Raw genomic sequence first — 25,973 nt, 5'->3', positions numbered from 1 at the left:
ACAACACAGCAATTGTACGTGAATTCGGCTGCTCTGCCTTGCATTATATATCCTATTCGGCTATAAAACCGCTATAAAGACATGTTCACCGACGTTTTATTGGATTTATTTGCATCTCTTGGAATGAAACGTTGCCAGTTTCATAGGCTAGTACAGGTATAGGCATACTTCATTGCCTGAGCAAAAGAACCGTAGGAAATCTGCAGAACTATCGCTTTTCTGACTGCAACTATTGGATGTAGCAGATGAAACTGACCAAATATTATAACATCTAAACAAAAAAAGGAAGCAATGAGGAACATTTCGTACTGAAACAACTGGTAGAACACCGCCACATTTTTGTGTCAAAGTAGTCACACAAAAGAAACAAATTATACGGTGCATTGATCAATGCATTGTGTGAAAGGAAAAGGAATACTTTTGAAAGAAGAACTACCTGGTTGAAAAAAAACAAAGCAGACTGTATTTGAAAATTTCGTGATAAATAAAGAACTCCAGTGTAATACATCGCTAACAAAGATAAGAATCAACTCTAATACAATAACTTTATCTTGTGAAAGCTTCAGACGCCAGCGCTTGTGTTTGTTGGAACGACCGCCACGCTACCGCCGCAATTTGTGTATCCTCTTTGCCTGTGATACATTCACACTGCTTAGTGTCCTACCCGACTTGACTTCGCGTCCAAACCAACGCAGATATGAACGCCTATAGTCGGGTCAAAACCACATGAAGCATGGTGCAGTTGCAGGAGCGGTCGCGCTGGAGCAACGCGGTTTTTGACCGGCCGTAGATGGTCTGCTTGGCAACTTGCCAGGTGACGTCACTCGGGTTGATAACGGCCGCAATTTTTAGCTTATATTTATTCTTTCCGCTTTTCTTTCTGATTTTTTTGTCCTTGATTATTCTTTTTCTTATTTATGATATGTTTACTGCCTTTCCTTCTGCTATAAAAATCTCTATTGTATCTTCATTGTTCTTAAGCGTTGCTTTTGTTCACGTTTTACTGCTGAAACTTGGTTCAAAATATATTTATTTCTTTGTATTTGTTCTTATTTCTATGCTAATATTGCTTATTTATTTCTTCGCCTATCCCCCCTCCCTTACGAATAAAAAAAGAACAGTAACATAAAAATAAATACATGAACAAAAACAATACAACAACTTAAGAACAATACAGATGCAATATAGATCAATATATCAAAAGTAAATAACTCAAACAAAAAAATAAAAAAAAAACATAAAAGACGAAAAAAACCGCTCGTGCAACTACACCCTGCCCGCAGTTTTGACCCGACTATATGGGATAAAGTGCGTGGCATTATTCAATCCGCTTGGGATGCGCCACCACTTTCACTTCAATTCAGAGTCGTTTGATGTTTGCGAACGTGTAACTGGGCTGTACAATGACTTGCAGGGGATAGTCTGTGTTTTTATCCCCCAGGCAAGTCTTTTTTATCCTACCATACGTCTTGTAACAATTTGTCGACCCCGAAGGGATAAAGGGCTTGGTGAGCACTAGGGGAATGCGAACGTCCGGTCGTGCTTTACTCTACAAGTGAATAATAATACAAATTCTGCAGCAAGTATAAGAACATCTTTTATAATAAACAAAATCGATGCACAATATCTAGGTGAAGGCAAATACTAGTTCATACGCCTCTTATCTCAACTCTATTTTTGCCAACACGAAAGATATTCAGAATTTAGAATCACTACCTTTGCTTTGAGAATAATTTTATGCTTCCTACACACAAATTCAAGCTACCAAAGTTATGCAAAAGAAGTTTATCGAATTAATCATGACGTAAACCAACAAGAAACAAACCAATACTTTTATTTCAAGTTTTAATTTTACAACATAACACAACTATGTAGCAATCCTCAGCTCCTCATTTTGTTTCTCCGAAACAAACACAAGGAACGGAGGTAGAACGTTAATCATGAAAAGAACGTAGACAAAGGTATGCGCCCTACAAAGCTGATGAATCAGTCAACAGTTTAAATGTTGCTATCTTCCCCGGTTGTTTGACAAGAGGTGTGAATGTAAGGCATAAAGAGGCCATGAAAGGCACAAAAGAACGCGAAAATCCATGGACCACGTGTGGACTGTCATTGACAAGACTCCTGGTTTGAAAAAAGGAACAACATAAATAAATGGGTCACAAGCATTTTTCCAGAATATCAAAATCAATAGTTTCGCATGACCCATTACGATGTACTAATCATTCGTTCCACATATTTAATAACCTTGAAAATACTTCTAACAACCCGAAACATACATCAACTACACTTGCTGAGTGTTTCTCTTATATCCACTAAGGTTGATTTTGTTTAACAAAATGAACAATACAAATTCGTGAAATACAACATTCCTTTCAAATCGTAACAAAAAATAAAAACTACCGACCTGTGCCAATATTTCATACACATATGACTCTAATGGTTAATGGCATCGTCAATGAAATCATCGATTTGATCGTCATCTACGACTCCTGTGAACATTCCTACACGTTCACCGTTTTTGAACGACATCACTGTAGGAACTGCAGTTATACCATAATCTGTCGCCAGCTCGCCAGCAAAATCCACATTGATCTTTGCCATCAATATAGCACCGCTTCGACCGACCACCTAAGAATGTATTTCCCGCAAATTTTTATACTTCTGTAAAAATGGAAGGAAAGGCCTCTGTTGTAAATTGAATTCTTTACACCTATCGGAACTGACAACTTACTCCCCTTAAAACTACAAATCTGTTTTGAAAGAAAAATTATAACTAATATTCTAAAAATATCCTCCTACCAATACCCCTTTAAATCCGTAATTCTATTAGAGTGAGGCTTTTTCCGTTCTTAGGGAAGAAGTTTTTTCCTTATAATAAGCAAAATTTTGTTATAGTGTCATGTATTTCATGGTGTTCATTTACACCACCGTCTACAGTTAAAAAGGAAATTAAGAACTAAACGGACGAGAAATAAATTCCTAGGATCTCATACTTCCCACTTTCAATTGGAAAGAAAAACAGCTGGAGATGCCCGACAAGTATGAACTGTAAGTAGAAAGAGTGCTAGTGGAAGAAGAGAACAATTAGCAGAAAAGAAGGGAACTCCTTCGAGACCAGATTCACTTACTTCTTTTGGCAAGGCACCAACAAGTTGGTTAAGTTATGAATGGAAGTTCTAGGGGAAAACGATAACATAAAATAAACATAATAGTAATAATGTGCATCCAATGTGCATTCTAAACACAAATACAGCACTGTTTCAATATCAATAGCGATACAACGAGGAAAAAGCAAAAGAAAATGTCAAATTGATGAGAGAAGCTCTATAGAAGCTTAGTAGAAATATTCAGAATTTTAAGTTCTAACATTTTGGGGTCGTTACTTGGGTTGCAAAGTTAAAATGTGTGATGACTGTTAAACAACACACAAATAAAAAGAAGCATGGCAGCAGCAAAAATAAAAAGAAGAAGCATCTCTCACAACTTGGAAATAACGAGAAATTAGTGAATAGAAAAGGACTGTGAGGGTAAAATAGGATGAGCTGCTGAATTCCACACATGACCTTGTTCATGTCTCCATGATCATATTACAACACACAATAAGGAGAACGTATTCCACTGTGAACAATAGTGTAGTGAGGATCAGAAAGTTGTTTAGAAGAAAAAAAACTCTCCGTTCATGAACAGTGGGTATGTATCAATACTTTTAAAACAAAATACTAGTAATGAAAAATGGAGCTTTAAAAGCAGACCTTTTCCTCAAGTCGAGGTCCGAGCACTCTGCAAGGGCCACACCAATCCGCGTGGAAGTCCACAATTACGGGAGCCGGCGAATTCACAACCTGCAAGTTGAGGGAAAGATGACGCGATATGTCCAATGATTTTTCCAAATGAGTAAAAAAGGACAATTTTGGAAACAAAGTCTTCGTAAATTTTCAAAACAATAAACGAGCTGGACTATCAAGCTAAATGATGTTTCCTGTTTACATAGGTGAGAACAACCAGCAGTCACTAATCAAGTCTTGACTATCACTCTCCTTCTAATTTCTGAAAAAAAATTACCATGACGAAATGTCATATGAAGAGCACTTAGCAAATTTCGAAGGAGCCTTCACACCAATAGAAATATGAAAATATTAATTAAAACGAATAAGAACGGGATTATCACTAAGATGAAAGGATACGCGACTAATTTACATTCACTAATTCTTCATCCATCCACAGTAAATAAATTAGTATTTCCCTTTTAGGAAAAGGATTGAGCTTATACATCGCCTAGTCCCTTTTAAGAGTCTGCATAAGCCATATACTTGTTCATTAACATTGTAACGCACTAAGATCCAGAAGTAACTTCTTCTTGAATGCTTTGGCGCATCCAAAGAGGAATCAATCTACGACAAATCCTTTTTGGGTGCGTCCTTTACCTTTTATTTGGATAAAACCGGGGTAAAATATGGTGGGGAGGGGCAGTCAGTGGCCCCTTCTCGAAGCGATAAAGTTAAAGTTAAAGTTTCTGGCGTTGATCAAACCGCTTGGGATGCGCCCCCACGTTCACTTCAATTCAGAATCGTTTGAGGTTTACGAATGTGTATCTGGCCTATACAACGACTTGCGGTGGCTAGCCGATGTGTCAAGTCAGCGTTTTTACCCTCCCAGACAAGTCTGGTACCAATTTATCGACCCCGGAGGGATGAAAGGCTTGGTGAGCACTAGGGCGGATTCGAACCTCCGATCGATTGTGCAGGAAGCGGAACCTCTAACCGCTACACCACACCCGCCCTCTCGAAGTGAATAACTAAATAATTCGGGGCCCTAAGGGCTAAGCATTAGTCTTAAATTATCTATCACATGCAAACTAATGGTACTAAGAGAAAAAAGTATGTTAGAGCGTCAAAAAATAAAGGGGTCACTGAGTGGCCCTCGAAATACATTTTCCCCTGAAACAGTACTACGGTGATCCTTCAAGCACTATACTTTCGCGTGCAAACAATAGAAGGCGAACTTCAATCTACGGATCGTATTTTTCAATAGTGATGGTGTATCAAGCCCTTCTCGGAGCATTACTCCCATCGATTGATTGCGGTCCATTAAAAACTCCTTGCAACCTTATTTCGAGGTCATACTAAGCGGTAACCTCTATTTCGAACGTAATCCTAAAGATTAGATTGCTTCTTGTAGTATTCTTTATGAAAAGGCAAAGAATTAGAAACCTTAGGAAACATATATAGGTGAAAACCCCACTAAGTTCGATTTTAACAGTTTAACACATGTAAACGCAAAGCATGCTAGACTTCTTTTCCAAAAAAAAAACAAGAAAACTCCAACAAACCTTGTCGGTGAAATCATCAACGGTCTCCACATCGAATATAACGTTGGATGAACACATTCGTTGCGTACGGATCAAAGTGGGGACAAGTTTGGATGCGCGATGCGCCAATGATGGACGTAGGGCCATACGGGCCAATGTGCCACCCAAACTCTGCATCTCAACCTTAAAAATGACTAAATTTGCTAGAGGTTTCCAAAGTTGTTGATCGATTCGAAAAGACTCAAATAATACGATGGACGTGACTACCGGAGCCAGTGCTTTATCACGTCCACAACGTAAAAGAACGTTCGCAAGAGTTATGATGCTCCGTGGCCAGAAATTGCTCTATCGCACGATTTCTATCCGGAGCGCGTTATTCAATGTTTGTTAGCGAAGTCAAGTTTTTGTTCTGGAGGAGAATTTCCAATATTTCTTCATTATATTTATCAATTTCCATTTAAAACTCGCTTGGAAGTGCTTATTTGTTTGTGGTAGCATTTCGCTATTATATCACTTGTTTACTAGACAACCATCAGCGATGTACGAGGCGTACTCGCCAAATGAGGTTGCCATGAAGCTGCCTTTGGAAGTCACATCACTAACTTGTCAAGGTACGTGTTTCTTTGGGATCTGTTCTGTTGCAGAAAACCGCTTTTATGAGCCTGAGGGTTCGCACTTTCTTTTCCGGTAACTTTCGCCAGCTTACTTAGAGTCTAATACCAAATAGTCGGAAGTACACCTATCCTCGCCTTTAGGTTCCACAGGAAATGTTTTTGCGGGTAGCAAAGTTGGTCAACTCTTCGTATATAGCCCCAGACGTGCCAGTGAGATTTCCTTTCTGTAGATTGTGAATTCTTTGATTATGAACGTCTTTGCTTTAGATCGTCGTGGTTTTGACCTGGATAACCTGTGTAAACAATTCGAAAGGAAAGCTGTATTGGATCTTACAGTTTGTGAGGAGCAAGATGTGTTGTTTTGTGTATCCGACGGCCAAATGGCGGCGCATTCTTTGAGTAGGTCGCATGTCGCATATTTTTACAAATTTATTGGACATATTTTGGTGTGCTCCGTCTTGTTCATAGGTAAAATGTAGTTGGAGGCGGGGGCACCTAGTGCTGCCCTTATTTCTGGACAGTTTTTCCTACTGTTTTCCCTTAGTAACTTTAGCTTACATGTCCTCTAAGGCTGATGCTTAACCATGAGGCACCCGACTGATTTAGTTATTTACTACCCCACCCCAACTACATTTTCCCCTTTTTCTTTTGTATTTTCGTATTTCAGAAGATCGACACTATCCTGTTATTTCAATACTTCACAAAATAAAACCAGTCCATTGTTTTACAGTTTGGTATCGCAAGGTTTGCTACTTTGCTCGTTGATATTTGATTTTTTTTTCATTTCTTCGCTTCCATTCTCGATTTCCTACTATTTTCGTTTAAGGACAGAGATATGGTGCATATATTTATTTCAATGAAGAAAAGGCTTTACTTGTTCAAATGGTATGATAATGACTTCCATGAAATTCGTTTTGATTATAACCAGTCGTTTACCGACAAACCCAACACATTGAGGTAGGCAGTTGCATGTATACATATATTCGATTCTATTTCGCTTCTAATGTAATTTCTACATTCGCACAACTCTCCTTACCTGATAACTAGAGGAACATCACTATTGAGTTCGGAATTGTGTAGTAATTAACTCCTATTCAAACCTTCGATCAAAGTTTCTTAAAATGCCAAGCGTGAAAGGAGAATCTCTTGTAATTTCCAGAAAGATAGTGAAACAAAAGCTCAGCTCTGTCAAAGTTGTGCAGATTCAATCAAAAGTGGTATTTTTTATTAGCATTTCAAGTTTATAAAAAATACGCCCTTGGCATAGTGTTTGAGTTGCGCTAGCTACTTGAAGAGTTTCTTTCTGTTATCAAATCAGAACAACTCCTACCGCCCTATTTTGTTATTTTGACAATGTTATGTTGTAGTTACTTCTTAAATCGTCTTGTTACATCAGATCTGATGTGATCTTCAGAGTTGTAAATGATACGTTGCTAATGAGTTGTGGCAGAGAATATTTGCTGGTGAATCTTAAGGACAATAGCAACAATGATGAAGAGGTCTGCTCTTAGATTTCAACGATTTCTCTCAGTCTACGTTAGTATAGCAGTAGTGTATCATTTTATAGTGTTAATATTTCGGTATCAGCGCGAAGTATAGTCGGGTCAAAACGACATGAAGCACAGTGCAGTTGCATAAGCAGCTGCGATCGAGGTAGCGCGGTTGGAATCAACTTGGGACCACCGCAAACTGCAGCTGTGGATCGTGCTAGTAAGGTTTCTAACTGATACGCTCCACCGCGCCGCTTCGAGCACAGCAGCTCACGCAACAGCACCGTGCTTCATTTCCTTCTGACCCTACTACATTCATTACTTTTCCTCCTACTTTTATTTGTGCGGCTCCTTTAGTTTATACTTCATATCGGTGTCATAGTTGCTATAATCGGAGCCGGTGCACCGACGCTTTTCCCTTTTGGACGGTTGGGGAAGGGATCCTCATCACTTGAGCTGCACCCCACAAGCTAGACTCCTTTTACGTGAGGTTTCGGCTCCTCCCTATCGCACCTGTGATCCTTACTCTAGAGATTTTGTATGAAACCTTCGTTATCGTTCGCTTGTTCATATCATTTTCTATAATATGATTATAACCTTTTCAGTACTGGGTAGCTGAGTGTCGTCGCCTTTTTGACTTCAACGACAATCCTCTAATTGTGGAAATGCGGGATCGCGAACTTGTTGGATTTGTTCGTAGTGATACGTTAGTCTTGACCGATGTTGAAGGACACAAAACCACCTTGCCTGATGTACGATTCAGCGATGTGTTGTCTGATATTGGTAATTTTAAATAATTAATAAATTAAGCAAATTGAACTGAGTTTAAATTCGCATTTGTTGTTGTACCAACCTTGATAACTGGGAAGTCGCTACAGTATTTCCTCTTCGAATTGTCTTCCTTGATGAACTCTTCGTTTTATTGCAGTGTATGATTCGCCATACGTAGTGGCGTTGCTTCCTAAAGGGCGAGTTGAAGTACGTTCTCTGAATCCGTCTTACCTTATCCAGAGCATGGCGCTTAGTAAAGCAATATTGTTGTGTGGAGGAAATCCGTAAGTTCAATTCTCTGGATTATGTGCACTCTGGTTTTTTTTTTCTAAAGAAACTTTTCTCCACTTTATTCCGAATGTTTTGAACATTATTTTAAATTTCCTTTTCACTTCTAGAGGCTATGTCTACGTTAGTAGCCCCTCTGATGTATGGATGTTAGATGCCCATGCAAATATCAGAAAGAATGTCTCTCTCTTAATTGCTGACAAGCAGTTTGACCTGGCCATTCAGATTGTGGTAGGTTCGCAAACTTTCCTCACTCTGCTTCCGATAACTTGTCATGATAATTAATTTCTCGTTTTGACTGACTTTCATCTTTATCGATTAAGGAAATGTCGAATTTCTTCACTGAAGAGAATAAGATTGAAATTAAACGACAGGCAGCTTTCAACTTGTTCCACAGGAAGAAATTCGAAGAGTCGTTCCAGTTGTATGCAGACATAAAAACTGGTGAGTCGATAAATTAGCATTTATTTCATGTGTTTTGTAGAGTCTTTGCTGTTACTTTTCTCCTGCATTCTTTCTGAATGGTGACAGAATTGCGGGGTCAGGTTCTTGCTGCCTTATTGCATTTGCGGCTCATTTGATCACTAACTCAATTCGACTTTATTTTGATTACTGCTTAAAATACTGACGTTAGCCTTCTCAACAGCTGATGTGATTTTTTTCTGAAAATTGACTGATCAGAAAGTCAGAATAGTTAACTCCAGGAATAGGGTATTTTGAAGCAGTATCATATCTTATTTGTGAGCTGAATCATCTCTATGCAACTTTTTCTGCAGATGTCATCACGATCATCCAAATGTTTCCCGAGTTCTTGCCGGAGAAATTACAAAAGGATGCTGCAGCCTTTGACCTACCGGCAAATGACAAGAAACGTGCACTTCTAGCACTGGGAAACTATCTTTCTGCTGTATGTGTGTCATTTGCAAATTAGCTAGAAAGTAAGACTTCTCAGTTGTTCAGGTGCGTGCAGATCTCTCCAAACAGCTGGATCAATATAATCGAGAAAGATTTCAAAGTCAGTCAAGCTTGAGTCCAGAACACCTAAAAAGTCTTCATATTTCGCTACAAGTCGTTGATACAGCACTACTGAAGTGCTATTTGCAGGTGAATGCGATTAACTCGTCAATTTACAGTATTTGGTAGTGTTTTTATATAATTTAGACAAGACCATCACTTGTGGATTCATTGCTCCGATTGCACAACAATTCATGCTTTTTTGAGGATGCAGAATCAATACTCAAGTCGGAAAATAGACTTCCGTCTTTGTTTATACTGTATGAATCAAGGAAGAAGCATGAAATGGGTTTAGTCTCATTGAGTTGATGAATAAGGATGAAGTGCTACTAATCTGTCAATTGCTTTCAGCTCTTGAACTGCTCCGAAGTCAGTCCCAAGATCCTGATTCGGATCCTTTTTTTCATGGTCTCGAGAAAATCGTCGCTTACCTCCAAACCTTGGGTAATACTCATCTAGAACTCATTTTCAAGTACACTCGTTGGGTGTTGGATAAAGACGTCACGGCTGGCCTAGAAGTAAGTCGGTGCTTTTTCGGTCAGGTTGGATATTTTATTTCTATGGATACAAATTTCACTTTTAGGTATTCATCGGAGAAGAATCCGATCTGGCTCGGAACCTTGATCGACAAGCAGTGCTCACCTTTCTCCGGTCACATTGTGTTGCCTCCGTGATCCCATTTCTGGTTAGATAAGCGCATTTTCTACTTTCAGTTCTCTGTTCGTCTACTTCCTGTTGGTTTTTTTTTGTTTCAGTTTTAATTTCTTTTGCATTTCAACAGAGAATTTATTCAGGAGCACATAATCTACAAATGGGATGAGACGCGCCCACAATTCCATGAAGCACTTGCGGAACATTACATAATTGAGGTGAAACTGCTTTATAAAGACTACGTTCAGGCTTTTCCCGACGGTAAGAATTGCAAACGATAGAGAATTCTTTGGGAAGTGTCGAAAATATGTGACTTCAGATGAAAACATCATACGGGCCGGAGATGAGGACGGTGAGCTGGGAAGAATGAGGCGACGACTGTTGAAGTTCTTGCAGTTTTCGCTTTATTACAGTCCGCAGGCTGTGATTTTACAGCTTAGTGGTTGCGGTTGGTTTTTCTTCTCAGGTAAAAAGAAATGCATAGCTTTTTAACAGTTTAAAATTCAATTGATTAAATTTAATTCAATTAAAAACTACGTTTCAACATACTAAAATTCAAAGGCAGTCGAAAATAGCTTTATGTTTGATTAAACTTGATACATAGCCATACTTTCGGCGTGCACTTTTTTGTGAGGTCCACAAGTTTATCTTCTAATAGACCTGTTCTGATTTTAGCTTTTTATGAAGAAAGAGCTCTGGTTCTTGGACGATTGAAGCATCACGAGAAGGTGAGAATTAGTGCCTTAGAATTCTTAAATCTATTTTTTTTATTTCCCAACTTCACTTCTGTTCTTTGTTTCAAATAATACATTCACTTTGGCAGAAGTTTTGATACTTGGGAAGGCAGTCGCTGTAGCGTGCTCTTCCTAGTGATGGCAAGCACTTTGCTTTTAGGCTCTCGCCATCTACACCTCCATTTTAAATGATTTCGATGCGGCTGAAGAGTACTGTCGTATTTACTATGACCAAAACGATGAGGATAACTCGCAGGTTCATCTTATCACATATATCTACATGAGAAGAAGGTGTTGGAAAATTACTCACCTTTGCAGGTTTATCTACTTCTTTTTCGCGCTTTTGTTTCCCCTTCGGATCCGATGATAGCGGGACTTCTCGAAAAAGATCTTCCCACTCCAGAACCAGACATTCACAGTGCTATTCGAGTGTTGAGCAGACATGCAGACAAGATAGATACGGGTGAGTGTTGTTTTGTAAGCTTTCGGCTGAGGCGTTGCAAAGATCTACTCTTATCTTCCAGCTACAGTTCAAGGGTCAGATTTCTATGGTTTCAATATTTAATTGTAGTCCTGCTTATCTATTTCAGTGTCTGCGCTCACACTTATTCCGGATGACACTCCTCTTCGAACATTGTCAAAAGCTCTGCACGCTGTTCTCCAGGCCACACACGATGACGCCAACGCTGTGGGCTTCTTTCTCCAATTTTTGATGTTTCTTTTTTTGAATTTTGACAACTAACAGGGTTTTCTTTGCTGGAATGATGTTTTTGTAAAACTGAGTTGTGTTTGAACGGTTCTGTGAATGAAATCATGCACTGCAGTTCGCTCTACGTCGATCCGTCTGCCTCTGTGGTGTTGAATCTCACGAAGAACGACTGCGTCACGTGCTTAGTCAGCGCATCGTGATTGGAAATTCAAGCGAGTGCTCAAAATGTGGCAAAAAGATCGGCAACAGGTTGGATAGACAAGTTTTTGCTGAAAGTTGGACCAGCTTTGCATTATTCGTTATAGCGCATTTGTCCGGTATCCCACAGATGGATGTTTGGCGCATTTTGGTTGCCACAATGAGTCAACTTCGATGACGACGAATAACTCATTGTAGACCCCACCAGACTTGGATTTTTGCTTGAAATTCATGCAAAAAGCGAGGCGAAGGACGGGTTGTTTCTAAACACGCACACTTGGATGATTGGCGCTGTTTATAGAGGCAGAGATTACCTCATTTCTGTTTTTGTATTCATACGGTTTCGAATTTGGATTTGGCATTGCTTTTATTTCACTATCTCCGTTTTGCAAAGATGCAATACTTCGTTTTTTATTGTTGCATATCGTAGTCGATTGCAATACAAAGCCAGGTGTGAAAACCCGGGATTGAGAAGTTGACCAGTTTTGGATCACTTGATTAGTTTTGAAGGATTTTGTTCTACACATGTCTCCCGCTTGCATTGCTTACATTTATTTGTCCACCCCCCACCCCCCGTGATAAACTCTGATATACGGATTTACGTAAAGGGCGCGGTTCGGTGTTAGTTTTTGGTATCGGCAAGTTGTTTGGACCTCTTAAAACCTCTCACCGCCAGTTTAGATTATGTCTCTTTACTCCATCTTTTGTAATCAATCTTCTGTTCGTCTTAGTCAGTGTGTTTACATAGATTTCATTTCGATGCTCGATTTTCTGGTTATGCCATAAGAGTATGTCGGAAATCAGAAGTTTACCAGTTTCACATCACTTCTTCTAAGTAAATCTCACATGTTAAACTCTTGTCATGAAAAGTTTAGGAGTGTTGAGCTTCGCATCCCCCTTTATTGTTAGAGAGCTGTTTTTCCTGTAATTGTAGAGACATCATTCTTCTGTCTTTTTAACATGTGATAGTTCCCATTGTTGTGATTCTTCTGCAATTACGTGTAGAAGTAGCTGCGAATTCCTTTGTAGTGACAAATTTTGAATGACTCACCTCTCCCAAAGTGCCTAAAGCTTCCTTCTTTCATTGTACATACGTGTAAGATAATTGAACAGAGTTCTTGTCTAGTATATCTGTTTTATACGCATTTCTAATAAATGATCAATTTGTTGAAATAACCTTCTGTATCAACAGCCATGGATCATTGTGACAAATATTATTCGCAGCAGATACCACAATTCACAATTTGTTGGGATTAGCAGTTTATTTTTTTCTTTTTCCCTCGTAACGTATAACAAAAAAATAAAATTGAAAATGTTCATATTTTCGTTTGTTTCTTTGTTTATAGTGAGTAGTCGTTTAAAGGCATCGCCAGACGAATCTGAGGTGGTACGGATTTCAGGTGGAGTATTCTTATGAGGGATAGTAGATTATGGAGAGAAGGGTGATTCCGTCCATTTCTTCCTAATTGCCGTAAAAAAACGGTCTGGAAGATGCGGCGCGTGCACAAGGCTGGCGCGCTCGAATCGAACTCCCTGTAGGAAATAGCGCGCCGGATCGCTGGAATCCGTATCGTCCGGGCCGTTTTTTACGGCAATTAGGGAGAAATGGACGGAATCACCCTTCTCTCAATAATCTACGATCCCGTATACGAATACTCCACATGAAATCCATACCTTCTCAGATTCGTGGGGTGATGCCTTTATGGAGAAACACAGTTCATCTGCTTTATTTGTTGTTTGTTTTTGTTTGTCGTGACATTCAAAAGTTTGAAGAGGGCGTCTAAGACTTGAAGAAGTGTACCCAAAAGAGTACTCTATTCATTGATTTGCTTTCAGTAACCGAAGCGTTAGATGAAGGTTTGCCGCATCAGATATAATTTAGAAGCTATCGGGTAATAGAGAAGGAAGTCATAGTACAAGAAGAGTGCATTTCCTACGGACACTCATAGGCACATCCTTGCTGTTGTATGTCTTCTTCCCAAACTGCTCCCGTAACTTTTCTCATGCAGCATCCTTAAAATCACTGCGATAAATAAATAAATTAATTTTATTGTAAATTAGATAAATTAATATATTAATTAATTAATTAATTTTAAGATAAATTGTTGTGAATTCCCTACACCCTTCATCTCTAAAAATCCACGATCGTCCAGAGTTACAAGATGACTGCACATGTTTTCCAATTGGATTTATTTCCGGATTATGTATTTACATCTCTCAGAAGTATTTACCTAGTGACACTATGTTTGCATAAATCCTTGCTATGTGGGTGGTTTTAAAGGTTAGGGGACCACAGTAAATAGCGAATGTGGAAAAAATAGGTGCTATACGTTTTGCAATTATTGCCTTATGGAAAATGCATGTAACTGTCCATTATTATTCATGGGATAGCACTATCCGTGACTTCCCTAAAATTATGATCGATTAAAATGGAAATATTTTACGATTTCGCTTGTCGTTCTGACTATTGATGATAACGATCGCTATTTCTTTTTATCGTCCCATTAAATAAACCTAAGAAATGGAACAACGTCACGCGGCGTTGCTTCTGAATTTTATCGGCATTCACAGAACCAGTCAGTACATTTTTGTGACAGGTATTTCCTACAGTCACCACTTCGCTTTTCCATTTCCTTGATGTTTTTTCTAGTTTTTGTTTTCGTTGAAGAGAAAAATTGGTTTATAGGACGAAACCAAAACAAACCTCTTTATTTTTGTTTGTTCTTTGTATGAATCGAAGGGTGGTCGTAAAAGAACATGACAAACGTGGTGTGTAGAAAGCTCCGCTCAAAACTGCACGATGGAAATGGGACCCATCAACATGTAAGAAAAGGTGTCTTTATAAATCTAGCATTACTGGTTTCGATTTTTTCCAGGATAAATTTTGACACATAGGTCAACTGTAAGACCATGAGCTAAGCACAAGCTCCCGCCGTTTTCTTACCTTCTTTGGATTCTCTTTCCTTGCATTTACGATGATCTAAGTGCTTCTTTTGTTCAAAGACCTTTTCCATGAATTCCGATCGTATTTATGTGAGCCCCAACAAAAAAACCAGTGCAACGTTCATCTTCATTCTTTCCCCTGAAAAAATTCTTAAGAAAAAGCTGAAATCAACAATTTTAGCATACTACTATGCACATGTGTGTGGGTATGTATGTTGATCGCTATGAAATTCAATCATCAGTAACAATGTCGAAAACGAATATGCTTGAGAATATGTGGAGTAGATGTTTTCGGTTAGCCGTTAAGGAAAACACACATCCCAAGCGATAACTATGCAGCCGAAAGGATTGACGACGCTCGGCATTCTCACCTCAATTTCAGATTTTTTCAGTGCCTTTCCGCTTTGTTTAAGAACCTCGTAGGTGCACTGTACAGAGTACAGTGATGTCTTGCTGTTCCTGTTCTGCTGCTTATTCAACTTATTCACAATAGCAATTTGTTTTCTTTTTTCTTTTAATGCGACAACATAATAAGATTATTTTTCAGTTCCTGAACTTGCTCCTTTGATTTCTTAAAGGCAGCATACCATGGATCTGACGTGGTATAGATTTTCCATGGAAACCTTCTATACGGGGTGGTAGATTGCGGAAAACCACACGGTGACGCTCATCTCTCCGTGATCGTCGTAGGAAACGGCATGGGAATCGGTTTAGTTCCTACGGCGTGTGCTAGAACGCGCCTCTATGTACACGTTCCGTTCCTCCCAGCAGTCTAACCATTAGTTTAACTTGAATAGGTTGGTGAGGAGACCTTATTAATCCACGAAGGCCCGCTCGCAGATGCGGCGCGTGCACGAAGGTGGCGCGTTGCAATGTATGCCGTCGCCGGCTTCCGGGGTTTTTTTTTTACAGCGACCAGAAGTGAACGGAACCTCCTGGTTTTACTCAATTTACGGTCCTCTATAGAGACTTTTCATGGGGAATCCTTAACACGTCAGATTCGTGGTATGCTGCATTTGAGGCTACGGGCTAAAGAACCCGTAGAGCGTTTCCGTTGTCTTTCTACGCTTACCCATCACTTGATCGGTGTTAAGTGTTTCTCTCGAGGATTAGGCAAGGAACTATGGCGCAGAAGTGGAGAATTTCGTGTCCTTCACTCTCTCAGAGTTCTTTTTGCTGACGAACCAAGCATATCAGCGACGTTCGAGGCAGAGAGTCGTCCATTTAATTACGAACCGATCTAATTGAGTTAATGATGAGAATGGAATTTTCTGCACCATCATTGGTCCTAATTGGAGTATAAAGAACATTTGCAACATATTCCTATGAATAAATTTAACAAGAGAGATATTTTGCAGTCGGAAATAGGAATCGAATTTCCGAGGGGATCTATTACTTCCTGTTCAAAGTTGTGAAATCGCAATATTCATGGATGACCTTGTGTAACAAACATTTTCAAGAATGCATGAATTTCCCGATATAACAGAGTAGCTGCATGTAGAGCCCCATCTTTAGTACTTTCTTATTCCGGAAATAACCGAAGTAAAGAAGAAATAATACCTTAAGGCACGTCGCTTATTAGTTTCTAGTACTAATTAATTTCGAAAAGGGAAAAAATCCGAAATTTCGAGAAGTGAGGCTGAAGGTTTTACTTTTGATAAAAGAAATTTGAAGGATCAATCTTCTAACCGATGCAGAACCGCTGAGCAATACGTACATGTGACGAAAAAAGTGGGATTTTCGTTGAACAATGAGCCTTTATCTTACTCCACTCTCCAGCTAAAATAAGCTTCAGTGCTGAAGAGCGACCCGGATGCCAACGATTGTGATAAAGGATGAAATATGGGATGAGTGGAAGAAAAAGCAAAACAAAGTACTAAGAATTTCCGAGTCCTCTGTTCTTGAAACCTCGGCATTGGGAAGTGTATCTATGTTTTCCTGCTATTCAACGAGGTTTAGGTGAAACTTTTTTTATTGGCCTGATGTTTCGGCAAACTATATTCTTATCCTGTCCTTATCAAAGGCCTGAAAATGATTCGGGGTCTTTGATGTCATGCATATCCTAGCAAACTCCTCCTCTCTCGTTGCCAAGCCTCGATATTGTTCTATGTACACCACACAAGACCTCCAAAAGGAAAATAAACTGACCAGGCTCACCGACTGGCGGGGCTGGTGAACCACCGCTTATTTACAGATTGTCATCCACGGCGAGTGAGATCGACGCACTGTGCAGTATCCTTAAGTACTGGTGTCTGGATAACGTTAAGGAACTGCGTGTGGGGCAATTTTATAATTCCCAGAGTGCTATGAAAGAAAAAAGCACTAGGATTTCTGAAGAATTGGCAAATATCACTTTAGAATAAAGTTGTTCAGAAAGAAAAACTGTGCTGCAACTTTTGGGTTGCAGATACAAATTCCTGGAAATTTCAGGATCAAGTGTCGAAACCGAATTAAACAATGCTTTCCCTCCCAGAATAAGAGGGGATACGAGGAAGCGGGTGTGAGAGTGGGAAGAAGGACGCTCAAAGAAGTTGATGTTTGGTTAGGTTTGTATTTGCGGCACAATTTGTTCGTGGGCATACATCAAAGGAACCAGTTGCAGGGCATCGCCATGTGAGGACACACTTTGCCCCGAACCGAGGCTAATTTGATCGTCGAACGATTGAACCACTATGTCGCATGTTGTGTTTCCCATTCATGTGCACGTTATTCCTCACCTAATGGTTTCCGGCAAATAAAAACCCGTTAAGTAGTTGAATTCGCAAATATCTATCAGAAAATCACCAAACTTTTGATAAATAAAACACAGCGTTAGCAAGTTTGAACGGCGATGATCTGACTCCTTGATCTACTCGAAAACCCATCTCGATTTCTGGATCTCTTCCTGGCCGTCGATGAAGTTTGGATATGAAATTAGATATCGGCATCTTATTCCTGCGATTTCTCTTCAACTTCCTCATACCCTACCAGCATCTACTTGTTTACACCTTTCGTCGGGAAAACCGCCATTGACGACCTTCGTGCTAGGACCCATACCGTTAATTGTCTCGCGATTATCTTCTGCCCTATCGTCTACATGAGGTAGCAGTGTTCGTTTTTTTTTACGGCTACGGAGAAATTCATATAATTGGATGAGTTTTTCTCCTGTATGAACACAACGTTTTTATCGTACCGATTCCAGTTTGTGGTAGGATCATCGGAGTTGCGGTGCAGAAATGACGCCTAAAATGGGAATGAGGGAAAGGAATGGTGGGTGATTGACGTTAAAAGATTTAGGAGGTGAATATAAATTGCTTTGACCTATGATGACTGGCAGGTAATGACTTTCTAATTCGTTTTCCTAACATCTGTAATGCACAAATTGACAGGACACTTATAAAGAAATCTTTTGTCGTTCACTTGAATAGTCTCTGTAGGCTGGTTTCGGCACTTCCATTCACAGAGAGAAATTTTGGCAGTAATGAGCAGAACGACTGGATGAATGGCGATGACATTCTTATGGAAATTTCTCCTGTGACTCTAATTAGGTTTGCAATTTCGGTCGTTGCAGGTTTCCTCCATGAATTATAAAGCAGTTGGTCTTCTTCTGTTTCCTTTTTTTTCGTCTCTCTAACTATTATACTGTTGTCTAGGATAAGAGAACAAAATACTTTTTCATGGATTTGCTGTAATCGGTTCGTATTTCGTTTGTAATTCGTCTTGCTCTTTTCTTATTCTGTTCTCTTTTCTTTTCCTTTTTTTTCTTCTTTCTTTCCTATTGATTTTTAGAGACTTGGATTAGATTAGATTTTTATTAGATTGTTCTTCATTTCTAATCGTCACGGAATACAGCAGACATTTTTCTCTTCTAGAATTTTCTTCCCTCTCTTTTTCCTTAAGAGCTGCCTTCTTGATTGCATGAATGTTCTTTGTGTTTGTTGAGGATAGATCTCAGCGGTCCGAATGAGTCTTTTAATAGTTTGGAGGCAGCTGCTGCTCTGCAGCATTTCCATTTCAGAAAAAAGAAATTGGTCATAATTATTTCTACGTTCTGTGGCTAGCACTGAAGCCCCAAATTTATCAAAATTCTTGTTAATTCGATAATTTCTGTATTCTCTGAGATTCTGGTGGAAAGCTAAAGAAAAATTGTTTGGCTTGCGATATGTGCTCGTCAATGCCTCTGCCGCAGGTCGCAACAAGAAAACATCGGAAATCGAATCACGGCCCTCCTTGTGTGCGTATTTCTCAGTTCTGATTTGCTTGGACACCTTTCTTCGATGGAATTTATCTGTATATAAGGCAATTTATACATAAGGTTTGGGGAATTTCACTCCGTAGCTGGTAGAGATCGAGATCTATTGTGTAACGAGCACAGCGGAGATGAGAAGCCTGCACCTACGGACCCAGTGTAAACAGAATCTCGACATCCTGAAGGTTGCGTAAAAACCCGTCTTCTGATCGATTAACACCGTGCTCAACGAACTTACCATAGAAACTGTTGAGATTGTAAACTCGTCTTCTCCAACACTGCTGATGTCACGGACGAGTTGTTGCATTTGACGGAGTTCTCTGGTTCCTATGGTAGGCAATAATCCAGTATAGGAGTACTTGGGAGGATAGTCGCAATGGAAACGAAGTGAACTCTTGCCCAATTTTCCTAGCCGCGTTGTCCACTATGACTTGGAGGACGACCTTCGACACAAACTTGATGCAATACTACTTAGTGGCGGGACTTAGCCTGCGCTTTGGATAGAGGTATCGAATATTGGTGCGGTCGATTGGATGGGTTCTTCTATATCTGCCGTGTGGGGCATATGTCCGTTATTAAGAGAGGTAACGCGCTCAATGGGATTAACCAATCTGTGTGGGATACGTCAAAGCCATACTCAATCGTCAATTCAGAATCGTTTTCGCATTAGTGCATCTGTGCACAATGTGTTAGGTAACGAAGGTAACGAAACAGTGTTTTTGTCCACCCAAACAACTTTGGTACTAATTTATCGAGCCCGGAGGAATGAACGGTTCGGTCGGCCTTGGTTTCGAACAATCGACCGTGCAGTCGCAGCGGAATCTTTGACCATTGTGCTACAATGGTCTGTGTTTCATGGACATATTTTTGTTGAATACCTATGTATCCTCCACATTTCGTCTATTTAGCTAAATAAATTATACTGGGTTTGAGCTAATAGTGTGTAAAGAGGATTCCTCATCTTATAGTTACGTCAAAACCACCTGAAGCTCGATCAAGTGGCATGAGCAACTACATCTGAACGGCCGCTTTTGAGTTGGCGGTTGCGAACGACTGGGACTGTAGAGATGAAGAGTGGAACTAGTGAGGGTCCCACCTCAATCGCTAGCGCTAGCTTCGGAGCGCGGTCGCTTACGCAACTGCACCAGTTTCAGGTCGCCTTAAGGGCATCACTCCACGAATCTGAGGTGGTACGATTTTAGGCGGAGTATTCTTATAAGGGATAGTAGATTATGGAGAGGAAGGTGATTCCGTGCATTTCCTCCTAATTGCCTAAAAATGGCCCGCAAGATACGGCTTTGAGCGTTGCGGCGCGCTATTTTCCCCGGTGAGTTCGATTGGAGCGCACAAGCCGTGCACGGCCGTGCACGCCGCATCTTCCGGGCCGTTTTTTTACGCCAATTAACAAGAAATGGACGGAATCACCCACCTCTCCATAATCTACGATCCCGTATACGAATACTCCACCTGAAATCCGTACCACCTCAGATTCATGGGGTGATGCCGTTAACCCAACTATCTGTTCTTACTTCAATACTTATCCCGACCTCTGCAAGTGACTGAGAAGAACTTTCTTACTGAGGTAAGGACATGAACATCTATAAAACATCTCTGTTGTTCTTTTCAACTAATTCTGTGGGTTCTTCATTCCCCAATTTACTATGCATATCAAGTAATATAATTTATGTTCGCATATATTCACTCACTCTCACTTCAGCGACATCCATTTGGTGCTAGAAACAGGAAGAACATTGAACCAGTTGTTGTGAGCGGATTTTATTGTCATTTTCTTTACTTTTCTATTATTTCTAGTAACTTTATGACCAGTATGATGTAAACGTTGCCAATGTTTATATGGTCCGACTAATATCTTTATGGATTTATGTCATTTCTTACGTGTGCAGCAAACCTCTTAACGCACTTCATAAATAAACAACCGCCGACGTTTACGCTGGACTGCGTTAATTAGTTCGCGGCACGCAACAAACTGTGTGCGTAGACTCTATAACTCTTCGTAGCGGCATTCAGACAGCGCTGGCTGTCCAAATCACCACCTCTGGTCGTGGAATAAACGGTTTCCTGGGTTTGCTGCGGAATCAGCGGCAGCGCTGTTTACAGCTCCTCACGTAATTTCGTTATGAAACTACTAACAATCGCGGGATCGATGGCGAGTCATTCACGCCACGCCCCGCTTTTGTCCATAGAGCAAGCAGCGCATGGGGCAGCAGTGTTTTGTGCTCTGCTATGCAGTTTGACAGCTCGGTTTTTGCTTCAGTAGATCCGCGGCAGGGCGGGCGCTAGTAGCGATGAGACGCTGCGTTGCAACATCGTTAATATACTTGTTACTATGGACGACTGTGCCCATTTTTATGGTTGAGTGGTGAAATTTCTCTGCGGTTTCCCTGTGGAATACATTAAATTAGAGGTGATGAGGCTATTTAAAGTAATAAATCTGTTTTTTCTTCCGAATTCAAGTCGGAAGCGGATCTTGACTTCATTCTTCACTCTTTTATTTTCTCCTCATGCTTTTTAGAACATCAATAACAATTCTAAGAGACTAATTGGTGACCTGTGCATTTGCGAGGAATTGTGATTTTAAGCCGTGAATCACCAGTTGGGCACACAGTCATCCAGATGCCATAAAGGATTGCACATAACACCAACATATTTACATAGATGAGCGACAGCAGGTGACAGTCGAATTGTCTCTTTCTTTTTTTCTCAACGGAATGATGTACTACTTATTCAAACTACTCTAGATGCAGTATGTTTTGCTTGTTTAACTTCATAACATTGCTATAAAATGTAAGTAGCTAATCAATATATATTGTGAGATGAACAACATTGTGAGTAGCTGGTTCCACTTCGTTATAATTTCACCGAATGCCAGCGTACGATTCGTAACATTTGTCGCTTCATATGCACTTACTCGCTCTTGTTGTTTACGCCAAAAATAGAGCATTTCTTCGCAGCTCATTTCTATTTTCTCGACGACGCTGATGCTCCTTCGTATAGTTTTTCTCCACATAATTTCGTATCACTTCACTCCCACGCAAATTCATATGTCGTCCGTATGCGCTGTCGCTAAGGTCATTATTTGTGAATGCCCAATATTCAAATTGTGTCTGTGCATTTTCCTTGTCTCTTTCATTTTTCTTTTCTTTTGTGCATTAGAACTGAATTACTGTAGTGTATGTAAAATGCATGGATATCTAGGGGGAAAAAAACGAGCTGCGGTTGATGTCGGGAATCGAGAGAACTAATCCAAAACAGTTCCGATGGCAGGATTTTTCTTTCCCATAACTTCACTCGTAATCATTCAATTTTCCTTGCTATCTCCTAGTATTCCTTGAAGTACACGTAAAATTCCTGCAGTTCTCGTGGCTGAACATTCTGGATTCAACATTCTTGTGTCCTCGGCTGTACTGTTGTAGACGTTTATTCATTCAAATGCAGATAGAAGACGGGGACATACATAGTTCCCACAGTACGTGACGATTGTTGACGCATGCTAACAACGCCACACTTTCGAATGCTCCCTCTTACATTTGTGCAAACACAGACTTTTTTCTTCATATTCGTGGATGTTGTTGAACGTCAAAACAGCTCCATGCGTTTCTATAAATTCATTTCCATTTAAATCATGATAACGGCCTCCTCTGGTTGCAGCAGTGCTGTCGTGTGTTGGTTCGCGCCAGCACCTAACAAACCGAGTTAGGAGCTGTTCCCTCACCTATTATTTGTTGTTTTGTTTGCTAGCTACCCAGATTCTTAGTGTAGTTTTAATTCTTTGAATGGAATGTTCTCTCTTTTTGAAACACACTGAAAAGTGTTCTTTCCCTCTAAAGTTCAGCACAGGCTTTGCTGTCTACATTTCATGTTTCCTGTTAATTGTTCACTGCACTCTTGTGAAGACCGTCCTCTTACGGTTCCGTTGCTGAAGTATGTCACAAAAAAGCCAGTAAATTTCGACAACAAAGTTAATTGTTCGTTTTTACTAGTATGGAGCAGGTTCTCACTCTGATTGTGATTGTGCAGCAATTCCGTAGGTACTTCTTCGGCCATACATACATATATTCAAGGACAATGAACTTTCTCAGTATGCTTGTAGAGCTTCTGCAGGTAACATTCTCAATCATAAATGTTTTCGAACTGTTCCCGAGAACAGTTTGTTGCGAAAAATCATCCAGCTTTTTTTGAGCTCGTCCTGTTTTTTCGATGTCAAACATTGATATCGGTGAAGTGCACTTTCTGTTTCATACATATTGACCCTATGAGTCAGTGTTTTTCTTTTCGAATTCCACTGTGTTTTTTTTTCTTGGAAATAGATCCAGTCTCGAAGAAAGACAAGTCGAAAATCATCAAAAATGTATACTTATTGGGTTATTTTTTCAGTCAGTGAGCTCTATAAAGTTGAGTTATTCAATAAATTGACTAAGGAAACGGTACCCGCAACTGTTCATTATTCGTACAGGTCCGGTCCCATGGGCGGGGTACGCGTTCGCTCGAGGAAGGGCGGAACATGAGAATGGTAACCTCGTGACAAGTATAAACACAGCTGAGGTGGAATCAGTGTTCGAAAGGTCCTGAAGAGTTCTGGTAAACAATGGAAGCATTTGATTTAGTAGAACACATAAGCAAATAAAGCTCTTTTTGTCGTCTGACAGCAGTTTCTCTCGACGACTGCATGATTTACCTCGTCTGGAATAGTTAGCTGAGCCAAGCTCATCGATGGTATAGGAGCCTTCTATTTCACTTTCTCCTTCCTCCGAGAAATGTATTAATTTTTTCTCATCGCTTCATTACTTGACAGACATTTTGCTAATATATTCTGTCAGAAGCCAAAGGATTAAAAACTTTACTACATTTCGTAGGAGCAAATTGCAAAAAAAAATGCTCCACGTGCGAAGCGCATGCCTTATAAATTTTGAATTGTTTTATTGACAAGGAATGGTCGTATAGTGGAACTTTTCTAGGAATAAAACTTTATACGAGAAGAATTTTTTCTACTTCTTCTTCCTCTTTATGCTGTTGTTCCATCGTACATTTCTCTTAACTCGTGGGGCACTTCAAACCCTACCATTGAATTAGCTGTGTGAGAGCCCTATTCAATTGGGTTGTTTTCGAGTAAATGGTTGCCATTCTCCTTGTATGGGCGTAAGTTCCAATCCACATCCAAGCCAAAACTTTCTGGATGCAAAACTTCGGCGAATTTCTCCAGATTTTCATATGTCTAGCGTTACCATTGTGGGAAGTCGTATTTCGATAATTGTTTTGCAGATGAAAGCGCATTTATTTACGGCTTGACGCTGACGGCGGCAATTAGGATGTTTTGACGATAGGAGTGTGAATTTCCTGAGCTTTAGAAAGCTGAAGAGAAACATGGCAATGTAAAAAAAATCAATAAATTTAAACGCGATTCTCTAGGAGCTCTGCGTTCGTTGTCTCATCATTCTAACTTTTATTCTTTTTTATTTGTTTTATGGGAACGATTAGATCGAAAAGTTAAGTTTCAGCATGAATTGCAGTTTGCCAAACGGGCTACTCGCTTATTTCCTAGTTATCTTCGGACGAGGTGGACAAAGAGGCGGATCGTCATAACTCTGAATGGAACCAGTTATTCACCTTCATATGCTACTGAGCAGAACTTTATGGACTAAGAGTGGAAGCGGAAACCCTTTCCATTTCCGGGTGTACGTCAAGACCCGCCAAGATCCATAGAGTAAGCTCATTGGTAGTAGCTGTGCATCCGTCTATTCTGTTCTTTTTTCTAGGAAAAATTTGAGGAAGTTTCAGGAATCTCTTGCGTGAAGGGATTCTAATTTGGGAAAAGAAAATCTTGTCTGCGTTCGCACTAACACTCACTGGGAATTAATCGTTAACATCTTTTTTTTCTACATTAATTACGGATTTTTCCTATTAGTCATTCAGTTTTCGTGACCTTCATCAATCATTCGCACGTCAATCGTCATGGGCTCACTTATAATCCAGCCGTTTGTCCAAGTTTTAGGTCTGTGTTGGTTTCTTGCTGACGCCAATCTTTTACGATGTTTTCCATGGTTTAGTGGACCTGTAGGTCGTAAATAGAATGGGACCGAAAATACTGAGCATTTCTTTTTGTTGATGTTTCCAGCTTCATTTGCAGTGCAGCATGTTCTTTGAAGTGCTCATATGTTTTCAGCGGTTTCATTTGCTGTGGGGCATTTTCTTTGGAATTTTCATGCACTTGTGCAATATTGGGTTCTAGAAGGCTTGCAGTCCATGGCATCAAGTGCAGTTTTCCCGCTTCGCAGCTTCCGGGAAACTTACCCCAGTCTTCTTCTTCTAGCTCTAGTTTATTCAGAAGAAAACCATGATCTATCACCAAAATATCATCTCTGCTTCTTCACGAGCCCTTTAGAGGAAATCATAAAAACGGCAAGCAGTTCTTCCTTCCGTTCTTTCTTTAATTTGTTTTCGTTGGTACATGCATGCAAGGGATATATAATCTGCTCGAATTAATTGCTTGTCCTCGGTGTTGGTTGGCCCTCTTGTGTTTATTGTGTCTTGAGGCGCTCAACGCTGGATTAATTAGATGGATTCTCTCATGCTTCGTAGCTTTTACACAAATCACCACTGACTGTCCTCTATATAGCCTGCAGACTGTGTACAATAATTACTGTGGCGAAACGTATATACATTTAGATCTATAACTTTTCTCCTTCACGAATCCTGTCGTCGATGGAATCCAGGGAGCTTAAGTTGCCTAGAATTTAAATGTTTTGGTTGTTATTTTCATTTCGTAGAGTTCTTGACTTCCTTTTTTTTAATTATAAAATCTTTAAACTAACACCTACGTTGTTTTCTTCGGGGAATTACTATGACCTCTTCGTAGATGTGTTGTCCGGGAAATGCAGCTTTCGCTGCCATTTTTATTCACTGCCTGCGATAACGACTAATATTGCTTTCTTTCCATTTATCATAAATAAGAGGATCTCTTCTTTACTTCTGGTTACGGTCATGTGCTTGGCAAAGACGTTTCT

General features: G+C 39.9%; 2 protein-coding genes across 5 annotated transcripts; one reads left to right on the top strand and one right to left on the bottom strand.

Annotated features, from left to right (window-relative positions):
• Window positions 1-2,436: 2,436 nt before the first annotated feature.
• Window positions 2,437-5,488, bottom strand: RB195_013679 (uncharacterized protein; the record flags this gene model as incomplete). Of its 3 annotated transcripts, none has more annotated exons than XM_064203613.1 (4): window positions 2,437-2,504; window positions 2,556-2,631; window positions 3,756-3,845; window positions 5,333-5,488. In XM_064203613.1, the coding sequence occupies 4 exons, from the start codon at window positions 5,486-5,488 to the stop codon at window positions 2,437-2,439; spliced, it is 390 nt and encodes a 129-aa protein (XP_064059493.1). The 3 variants fall into 3 exon arrangements, with proteins under 3 accessions (XP_064059493.1, XP_064059494.1, XP_013309345.2); XM_064203612.1 differs by having other exon boundaries at window positions 2,437-2,492; XM_013453891.2 differs by having other exon boundaries at window positions 2,437-2,631.
• Window positions 5,489-5,849: 361 nt separating this feature from the next.
• Window positions 5,850-17,369, top strand: RB195_013678 (uncharacterized protein; the record flags this gene model as incomplete). Of its 2 annotated transcripts, XM_064203611.1 has the most annotated exons (26): window positions 5,850-5,922; window positions 6,067-6,135; window positions 6,193-6,324; window positions 6,593-6,669; window positions 6,752-6,882; window positions 7,340-7,424; window positions 8,021-8,198; window positions 8,344-8,470; window positions 8,585-8,705; window positions 8,798-8,918; window positions 9,251-9,381; window positions 9,435-9,578; window positions 9,636-9,777; window positions 9,840-10,006; window positions 10,072-10,173; window positions 10,283-10,400; window positions 10,459-10,587; window positions 10,815-10,867; window positions 11,034-11,129; window positions 11,192-11,336; window positions 11,464-11,561; window positions 11,698-11,831; window positions 11,888-11,899; window positions 14,300-14,377; window positions 17,154-17,269; window positions 17,326-17,369. In XM_064203611.1, the coding sequence occupies 26 exons, from the start codon at window positions 5,850-5,852 to the stop codon at window positions 17,367-17,369; spliced, it is 2,823 nt and encodes a 940-aa protein (XP_064059491.1). The 2 variants fall into 2 exon arrangements, with proteins under 2 accessions (XP_064059491.1, XP_064059492.1); XM_064203610.1 differs by lacking the exons at window positions 14,300-14,377; window positions 17,154-17,269; window positions 17,326-17,369 and having other exon boundaries at window positions 11,888-11,978.
• Window positions 17,370-25,973: the final 8,604 nt, after the last annotated feature.

Source organism: Necator americanus, chromosome V (assembly GCF_031761385.1).
Source record: "Necator americanus strain Aroian chromosome V, whole genome shotgun sequence".
NCBI lineage: Eukaryota > Metazoa > Nematoda > Chromadorea > Rhabditida > Ancylostomatidae > Necator > Necator americanus.
Note: the sequence above shows the minus strand (reverse complement) of the source record. Positions and strands in the feature narration are given on the sequence as shown.